This window comes from Pygocentrus nattereri, chromosome 23, assembly GCF_015220715.1.
Source record: "Pygocentrus nattereri isolate fPygNat1 chromosome 23, fPygNat1.pri, whole genome shotgun sequence".
NCBI classification, from domain to species: Eukaryota; Metazoa; Chordata; class Actinopteri; order Characiformes; family Serrasalmidae; genus Pygocentrus; species Pygocentrus nattereri.
The window spans coordinates 34,730,449-34,740,448 of NC_051233.1; the positions used below are offsets into that span (position 1 = coordinate 34,730,449).

General features: G+C 44.9%; 1 protein-coding gene across 2 annotated transcripts in view; it reads right to left on the reverse strand.

The window, feature by feature from the left end:
* The window catches only part of si:dkey-125i10.3 (proline-rich extensin-like protein EPR1), an 18,406-nt gene that overhangs the window by 5,226 nt on the left and 3,180 nt on the right, over window positions 1-10,000 (reverse strand). For both annotated transcript variants that reach the window (XM_037533476.1, XM_037533475.1), the window contains exons 3-6: window positions 7,873-7,981; window positions 4,795-5,259; window positions 3,081-3,286; window positions 888-2,055 (exon numbers count right to left, since the gene is read on the reverse strand). In XM_037533476.1, coding sequence (XP_037389373.1) covers window positions 888-2,055; window positions 3,081-3,286; window positions 4,795-5,259; window positions 7,873-7,981 — 1,948 coding nt within the window. The remainder of the gene's footprint in view (window positions 1-887; window positions 2,056-3,080; window positions 3,287-4,794; window positions 5,260-7,872; window positions 7,982-10,000) is intronic.

Sequence of the window (10,000 nt, forward strand, 5' to 3'; positions counted from 1 at the left end):
CGCAAGTCCGATGACACGACTACAAAGTCAATCATTGAACTGCAGCCTAGGGTGTCCTGGTGCCATGTGTACTTATGGACATCCTTGTGTTCAAACATGGACAAACTGTGGTTTGCACAGAAGTCCAAAAACTGAACACCACTCAGGTTCAGATCAGAGAGGCCATTCCTCCCAATCACACACTGTTCGGTGCATAAGCACAGACAACAGTCAGGACCCGTTCCCCAACCCGAAGGCGTAGGGAAGCTACCCTCTCGTCCACCGGAGAAAACCCCAACATACAGGCACAGAGTCGAGGGGCTATGAGAATGCCCACACCTGCCCGCCACCTCTCACCATGGGCAACTCCAGAAAAAAATAAAGTACAGCCCCTCTCAAGGAGATTGGACCCAGAGCCCAAGCTGTGTGTTGAGGTGAGCCCGACTATATCTAGCCGGTATCTTTCAACCTCGCGCACCAACTCAGGCTCCTTCCCTGCCAGTGAGGTAACGTTCCAAGTTCCAAAAGCCAGTTTCAGCAACCCGAGGATCAGAACGCCAAGGCCCACGCCTTCGGACACTGCCCGATCCACAACGCACCGAACCCCTACTACTGCCCCTCGGTGGGGAGTTGATGGGAGGGGAAGAGTAATAAAGAAGGGTGATAAAGAAGAGTAATAATAAAATAATACTAAAGGTAATAATTAAGTGCTTGTTTTGGTTCAGCTTGCTTCATCAGAACGTTCAGGGCCTCTTTTGTGTGAATCTCCCTGTATATTTATATGATAATTACTATATATATATATATATATATATATATATATATATATATATATATATATATATATATATATATATATATACATACATACACACACACACACACACACACACACAAATGAGACTCACGTAGTTTGAGGTTTGCTGACGCCCTCTGCTTGGTTTTGTGCTGCAACAGCTGGTCCTGATTTAGACTGCAGTTCTTCTCTTGGTTCTGATGCTGAAGGCTGGGAAGCAGGTTCACTCACTTGTGTGGACAATTCTACTGCAGGTTGTTTGCCTTTAACAGCAGGTGTTTCTATGACATGTTCCTTTACTTTTACTTCAGGTGCCTTTACTGAAGTTATTTCTACTACAGATGCCTTTGCCGGAGGTATTTCTACCACAGGTGCCTTTGCCACAGGTGCCTTTGCCGGAAGTATCTCTGCCACAGGTGCCTTTGCCATAGGTGCTTCTGCAACAAATACCTTTGCTGCAGATGTTTCTACCACAGGTGCCTTTGCCACAGGTGCATCTGCCACAGGTGCCCTTGCTGCAGATGTTTCTACCACAGGTGCCTTTGACACAGGTGTTTCTACCACAGGTGCCTTCGACACAGGTGCTTCTGCAACAGGTACATTTGCTGCAGGAGTTTCCACCACAGGTGCATTTGCCACAGGTGCCTTTGCCGGAAGTATCTCTGCCACAGGTGCCTTTGCCATAGGTGCTTCTGCAACAAATGCCTTTGCTGCAGATGTTTCTACCACAGGTGCCTTTGCCACAGGGGTTTCTATCACATGTGCCTTTGCTGTAGGTGTTTCTACCACAGGTGTCTTTGCTGCAGGTGTTTCTACCACAGGTGCCTTTGTTGAAGGGGTTTTTACCACTGGTGCCTTTGCTGCAGGAGTTTCCACCACAGGTGACTTTGCTGCAGGAGTTTCTGCCACTGGTGCCTTTGCTGCAGGAGTTTCTGCCACTGGTGCCTTTGCTGCAGGAGTTTCTACCACAGGTGTCTTTGTTGAAGGGGTTTCTCCCACAGGTGCCTTTGCTGCAGGAGTTTCTACCACAGGTGCCTTTGCTGCAGGAGTTTCCACCACAGGTGCCTTTGCTGCAGGAGTTTCTACCACAGGTGACTTTGCTGCAGGAGTTTCTACTACAGGTGCCTTTGCTGCAGGGGTTTCTACTACAGGTGCCTTTGCTGCAGGGGTTTCTACCACAGGTGCCTTTGCTGCAAGAGTTTCCACCACAGGTGCCTTTGCTGCTGGTGTTTCCACCACAGGTGCCTTTGCTGCAGGAGTTTCCACCACAGGTGCCTTTGCTGCAGGAGTTTCCACCACAGGTTACTTTGCTGCAGGTGTTTCCACCACAGGTTACTTTGCTGCATGAGTTTCTACCACAGGTGCCTTTGCTGCAGGAGTATGACACTAAACCATACTCCCTAAAACTCGTAGACACTAAACCATACTCCCTAAAACTCGTAGACACTAAACCATACTCCCTAAAACTCGTAGACACTAAACCATACTCCCTAAAACTCATCAAACACTAAAATACAGCCCCTACACAATCATAACTCTGTTCATCTACTATCTAACACCTAGACTAAAAACACTAAAATACTAAACGAAACACACCACACTACAACACACACTACACCACAGCACACTGCACAACAAACACTGCACTTCACAACACACACGGCACACACGTGGCACATACAGCGCACTGCACCACACAACACACCACACTACAACACACACTGCACCACAACACACCCCGCAACACACACTGCACTTCACAACACACCACACACAGCGCAGTACACACACGGCTCACACAGCACACATACAGCGCACTGCACCACTACACACCGCACAACACACACCGCACTTCACAACACACCACACACAGCACACTACACGCACCACACTACACCTCACAACACACACTGCACCACATTGCCCAAACAACATACAGTGCACAACACTAAACTAAAACACTAAAACAAAACACTAACCCTCACCACAACACTAAACTAAAAACACTAAATATTAAACGAAACAAACCACACTACAACACACACTACAACACAACACACCGCACAACACACACTGCACTTCACAACACACAATGCACCACACCACACACAGCGCACTACACACACACCATACTACACCTCACAACACACACTGCACTCACATGCAGCACACACACAGCACAGCATGAGAGTTAGTGCCTTTGCTGTAGGAGTTTCTACCACAGGTGTCTTTGCTGCAAGTGTTTCTACCACAGGCACCTTTGCTACAGGTGTTTCTACTATAGGAGTCGTAATTGAAATTGTACCTGTTGCAGGAGCTTTTACTGGTGGAGTTTTTACTTCAGGTGATTTCACTGCAGGTTTTTGTATGGCTGGTGTTTCTGGTGTTGAGGATTCTACAGGAGGTGCCTTGATTGCAGGTGTTTCTATTATGGGTGTCATAACTGCAGTTATTTCTACTGCAGGTGCTTTCACAGGTGACTTAACTGCAGTGTTGGATCTGGCCTCAGGCCTGAAACACACACAACCACATTCAACACTACCCGTACAGAATGAACAGGAATAGGCTCTTTTCACATTTCTGCATTTTTCCTGCTGGATGTACTCATTACAGGTAGCACTGCTTCTGCTAACGCAATGACAAAAAACATGATGATGAGTAAACCGAGTAGAGCTCACTCAAGTGTTTGAATAGAAACAGCCTCATCAGTTTCAGTGGTCTGTCACGTGATGGTAAGCAGTGAAAATGCGATACAGAGTCATACAGAGTAAAATAACTTCTGTGTCCTGACTAACAATAACATACAGTTGGTGCTGTAAAGTTGCTGCTGCAGCCGCTTTCAGTGTAACAGTTTTCATTTTCCCCCTAAAAAATGGTCAGTATCTGAGGGATACAGTGCTCAGCAGGGAGCAGGTGTTTGTGTAAAATGTCTACAGCAGTGCTATGAACCATGACAACCCCTGAACTCCCACATTCTACACCATGATGTGTGTGTGTGTGTGTGTTCTGTATGTGTGTGTTATATATTGCTGATTATATATTTTTAATGTAGGAGAGACGCGGTGATAAAGGCGCCGTGGAAAAGGTGCCATAACATTTCAGACCAAGCAGGTCTTCATGATGACTGATACAGTAGCTGTATCAGTAGGAGGCTCCAGGGGGCATGAACACAGTTGCCTCATAGTGTTTAATTGTTAGAAAATTCAACAGGTAAACAAACTGAGCATGTCTTTCGGAAGAAAAGAAGAACAGAATTTACAATACATGCAGTTTTTGCCTAGTTTGGATAGTTGATCTGAGATTGTTGAGTGATAATAAAATTCATTACATCCACCTCTTTATTTTACATTTACTGTCCACTTTATCAGCTCCACTGACTGTATAGATTCTCTCTGTAGTTCTAAAGTTACAGACTGTAGTCCATCTGTTTCTCTGATACTCCGTTACCCTGTTTTTCAGTGGTCAGGACCCCCATGGACCCTCACAGAGCAGGTACTATTTGGGTGGTGGGTCATTCTTAGCACTGCAGTAACACTGATGTAGTCATGGTGTGTTAGTGTGTGTTGTGCTGGTATGAGTGGATCAGACACAGCAGTGCTGCTGGAGTTTTTAAACACCTCAGTGTCACTGCTGGACTGAGAATAGTCCACCAACCAAAAATATCCAGCCAACAGCGTCCTGTGGGCAGCGTCCTGTGACCACTGATGAAGGACTAGAGGATGACCAACTGTGCAGCAGCAGATGAGCTGTCATCTCTGACTGTACATCTACAAGGTGGACCGACAAGGCAGGAGTGTCTAATAGAGTGGATGCTGGCTTTAGCTAACTAGCTTCAAAATATGGCTACATCTAGAACATTAATGCCTCTGAAACATTCAGGTTATTATCTGAATATTGACCCTCAGTTCAGTTTTTAGTGTAAATGAAAAGTTAAAATGCTCCATGAATCCCAGACCATCACCTTCTATTGTCCCATAATTTCATATTTACTCTCTTCCTACTCAGAGTTTAACACTTACTCAAACTTCCTTAGCGCTGAGAGCACATAGGAGCGGCCAGGTCTTCCTTTAGACTCTGAAGAGGTGGGCGTGTCCTGGAGAGAGGTGGGCATCTGGGGGGTGGGGCTTGACTGAGTAGGTTCAGGCTTTGGAGGTGGGGTGCTTGGCTGAGCAAGTTTCTCAGGGGCGGGACTTGACTGAGTAGGTTCAGGCTTTGGAGGGGAGATGGTTGGCTGAGCAGGTTTCTGGGTGGTGGGGCTTGATTGAGTAGGCTCAGGTGTTGGAGGGGAGGCGGTCAGCTGAGCAGGTTTCTCGGGGGTGGGGCTTGACTGAGTAGGTTCAGGCTTTGGAGGGGAGATGGTTGGCTGAGCAGGTTTCTGGTGGGCGGGGCTTGACTGAGTAGTCTCAGGCTTTGGAGGGGAGGTGCTCAGCTGAGAAGGTTTCTTGGGGGTGGGGCTTGAGTGAGTAGGTTTGTAGGGTGAGGCGCTTGGTGGGGTGGGGCAGAGAGAGAGACAGTGAGAGAGTGTGTTTATATTATATGAGGTCAGATTTGTTTATTTTTGTTTATTTGAGGTGTTTCTATGTAGTTATGAGCTGACCACATGCAGTACACTGCAAAAACGATGGTCCATAATGGGTTCTTTAGTGAAGAAAATGGTTCTACATAGAATCATGAAGACTTGGCATGATTAAAGGGTTCTTTGCATTATAAAATTGCTCTTCAGGTTGATGAAGAATGTACTGTACATGATCTTATAGAATCTTTTTGAAAGGGTTCTGCTACTGTTATGTCAAGCTTGCAAAAATAGAAGAACCTGTTTCTCTGCAAGAAATTGAAATTTCCTTCTTCTCTAAAATTATTTGTGTGTTTGGACAGGAATAACATGTTTAATGTGGATATTTAGGCTTAAATGATGTTCATTGTTATATGAGATTATATGTTGTACAACCTTAATTTCAAAAAAGTTGGGACCCTGTGTAAAATGTAAATAAGTGTAAGTAAAAGCAGAATGCAATGATGTGCAAATCACACAGACCAATATTTTGTTCACAACTGAACATAGAACACAAATCAGATGTTGAACGTGAGACATTTTACCATTTCATGAAAAACATTAACTCATTTAGAACTTGATGGAAGCAACACATTGGTGAAAGGTCTGGACTGCAGGCAGGTCAGTTTAGCACCCAGACTCTTCTTCTGTGATGCCAAGCTGCTGTGATGGATGCAATATTTGGTTTATTATCCTGCTGAAATATGAAGGCCTTCCCAGAAAGTCACACTGTCTGGATGGCAGCATATGTTGTTCTAAAACCTTCATATACTGTTAAGCATTGATAGACATCTTGCATCTTTCCAGATGTGCAAGCTGCCCGCACTATAGGCACTAATACAGCCCCAGACCATCAGAGATGAAGGCTTTGAACTGTGGACTGATAACAAGCTGAACAGTCAGTCTCCTCACGTCTGCAGGACACAGTCCACATATCCATGGTTTTCAAAAAGAATTTCACATTTTCATTCGTTTGACCAGAGAACAGTTTCCCATTTCATCTCAGTCCATTTTGAATGAGCTTTGGCCCAGAGAAGGTGGCAGAATTTCTGGATCGTGTTGACATTTTGCTTCTTCTCTGCATGATATAGCTTCAACTTGCATTTGTGGATGCAGTGATGAACTGTGTTCATAGACCATGCAGTGATTTCCAGTACAGAATTAGGCCTGTTTTTAAAGCAGTGCCAGCTGAGGGCCTTAAGATCATGAGTGTCCAATACTGACCATCGGCCTGGTTCCTTGCTTAAAGGGATTTTTCCAGATTCTCTAAATCTGTTGATGATTATGTACTGTAAATGGAGGGATATCAATTTTAGATTGAGGAACATTTTTTCTGAAATTGTTCCACTATTTTAGACGTTATTTTTCATAGATTATTGAACCTCTGCCCATTCCTGCTTCTGAGAGACTCAGCCTCTCTAAAATGATCTTTCATACTCAGTCATGAGAGTTAGTTACAAATAGTTACTACTATTTTTTTATTTGTACCACTTACTTTTCCAGCCTTTTGTTGCCCCTGTCCCAACTTTAAGATGTGTTAATATGAAGTGTATAACAGTATTATACAGACAGCTTAAGACATTTAGTGTGACTAGAGACTGAACGATATGCTTGTATAGAGCTACAGTGGAAAGTGTTCACATTCTCTATAGGTGTCTGGTATGGTGGTACTATGGCATATGAGAGAGCAGCTAGAGAAAGTGATGCATTCTGCCTCCAAAATCATTGTTTGTGAACTTCTATCTGTCGCTTCTGTATATGCCTAAATGATGGAAAAGAAAGCATTAAAATCTATAAAGACAGTTCAGACCCAGCAGAGTACCTTTTTCAAAAGCTTCCATCTGGCAAAAGGTTTCGAAGCATCTTGTATGTTGTACATCTCAGTACTGACACTTCTGCAATTACACCTTGGAACTCCACTCCACAGTCTTAACCTGGATTATTTTATATCAATATTTGTTACTTTATTGAGATTGAATATGTTTTGGGTAGGAGTCTATATTGCTTGTGGGTTGTGTTGTGTTTGTTTGAGCAGCACCAAAAGAAATTCCTCTCAGTCAAATATTGACTGATATGGCAACATCAGTACTGAAACGTAAAGGTTGAAACCTGGTTTTCACGAAATGGTAAAATATCACACTTTCAACATCTGATCTGTGTTCTATGTTCTATTGTGAATGAAATATTGGTCTGTGATGCCCAAATCATTGTGTTCTGGTTTTATTTACACATATTTACACTTAACACAATGTCCCAACTTTTTTGGAATTGGGGTTGTACATTGTTATATAAGGTCAAATGATTTTGTGCATTGGTATATGAGCTCATATGAAGTTGTGTGTTGTTATATAAGGTCATATGAAGTTGTGTGTTGTTATATAACATCATATGTCGTGTATTGTTATATAAGATCATATAATGTTGTGTGTTGTTGTGTGATGTTATCTGTGTTTGTGGTTAAATGAGACTGTACGACTATAACAACGTGAAGTTTTATGATGCTGTGCGATGTTATTTAAGGTTATATGTGTTTTTGTGGGGTTACTGTGGTTGCGTGTCTTCCTGTTGGTCAATGCTGCGGCGAATCCAGCTGCCATCCTTCTTCAGGGCTGTTCGAACCTTAGTGGTGCGGAGAACCACCTGCCGGTCTACAACTGAAACACAGAAAACTTTTATGTGCAGTTTGTTTATTAGTTCTGGCTATTTTTATATTTATGGTTAAAGGAGAACTGCAATGGATCTGATCCCAGACAGAAGTGAAGAGTGTAAGTCTGTCTAGAGAGGCACAGAGTGTGTGTGAGTGTATGTGTGTGTGTGAGTGTGTCAGTGTGTCTGTGTGTGTCAGAATGTGTGAGTGTTAGTGTGTGTGTGTCAGTGTGTGTGCATGTGTGTGTCTGTGTGCCTGTGAGTCAGTGTGTGTTTGTATGTGTGTGTCTTTGCATGTCAGACACACACACACACACAGACATGCACTGTGTGTGTCAGTGTATGTATGTCAGTGTGTGTGTGTGTCTGCGTGTGTGTCAGTGTGTGTGTGTGTGTCTGTGCCTGTGCATGTGTCAGTGTGTATGTGTGTGTGTCTGTGTGTGTCAGTGTGTGTGTGTGTGTGTGTGTGTCAGTGTGTGTGTGTGTGTGTCAGTGTGTGTGTGTCTGTGCGTGTGTCGGTGTGTGTGTCAGTCAGTGTGTGTGTGTCAGTGTTTGTGTCAGTCAGTGCGTGTGTGTGTCTGCATGTGTGTGTGTGTCTGTGCGTGTGTGTGTGTCTGTGTGTGTGTCAGTGTATGTGTGTGTCTGTGTCATTGTGTGTCAGTGTGTGTGTGTCAGTCAGTGTGTGTGTGTCTGTGCATGTGTGTCAGTGTGTGTGTGTTTGTGCATGCGTCAGGGTATGTGTGTGTCTGTGTGTGTGTGTGTCAGTGTGTGTGTGTGTGTCAGTCAGTGTGTGTGTGTCTGTGTATGTGTGTGTGTGTCAGTCAGTGTGTCAGTGCGTGTGTCAATGTATGTCAGTGTGTGTGTGTCAATGTGTGTGTGTGTTTGTGTGTGTGTCAGTCAGTGTGTGTGTGTGTGTCTGTGCATGTGTGTCAGTGTGTGTGTGTCAGTGTGTGTGTTTGTGTATGTGTGTGTATGTGTGTGTCTGTGTGTGTGTGTCAGTCAGTGTGTGTGTGTCTGTGCATGTGTGTGTGTCAGTCAGTGTGTGTGTCTGTGCGTGTGTCAGTGTATGTGTCAGTGTGTGTGTGTCAATGTGTGTGTGTGTCAGTGTGCGTGTGTGTGTCAGTGTGTGTCTGTGCGTATGTCTGTCTGTGTGTGTGTGTGTGTGTGTCAGTCTGTGTATGTGTGTCAGTCAGTGTGTGTGTGTCTGCGTGTGTCAGTGGGTGTGTGTCAGTGAGTGTGTGTGTGCATGTGCGTCTGTCTGTGCGTCTGTCTGTGCGTGTGTGTCAGTGTGTGTTTGTGTGGGTGTCTCTGCGTGTGTCATTGTGTGTGTGTGTGTCAGTGTGTGTGTGTATGTGTGTGTCTGTGCGTGTGTCAGTGCGTCTGTCTGTGCATGTGTGTCAGTGTGTGGCAGTGTGTGTGTGTGTGTGACTGTGCGTGTGTGTCAGTGTGTGTGTGTCTGTGCGTGTGTGTCAGTGTGTGTTTGTGTGGGTGTGTGTGTCAGTCAGTGTGTGTGTGTCTGTGCGTGTGTGTCTGTGTGTGTGTGTGTCAGTCAGTGTGTGTGTGTGTCAGTGTGTGTGTCTGTGCATGTGTGTGTGTCTGTGTGTGTCAGTGTGTGTGTGTGTATGTGCGTGTGTGTCAGTGTGTGTGTGTGTCTGTGCGTGTGTGTCAGTGGGTGTGTGTCTGTGTGTGTCTGTGCGTGCGTGTGTCTGTGCGCGTCTGTGCATGTGTGTGTGTGTGTCAGTGGGTGTGTGTCAGTGAGTGTGTTTATGCGTGTGTCTGTGCGTGTGTGTGTCAGTGTGTGTGGGTGTCTCTGCAGGTGTCAGTGTGCGTGTGTCTGTGTGTGTATGTGTCAGTGTGTGTGGGTGTCTCTGCGTGTGTCAGTGTGCGTGTGTCTGTGTGTTTCAGTGTGTGTGTGTGTCTGTGCGTGTGTCAGTGTTTATGTCAGTGTGTCAGTGTGTGTGTGTGTGTGTGTGTGTCTGTGCGTGTGTCAGTGTGTTTGTGTCTGCATGTGTGTCAGTGTGTGTGTA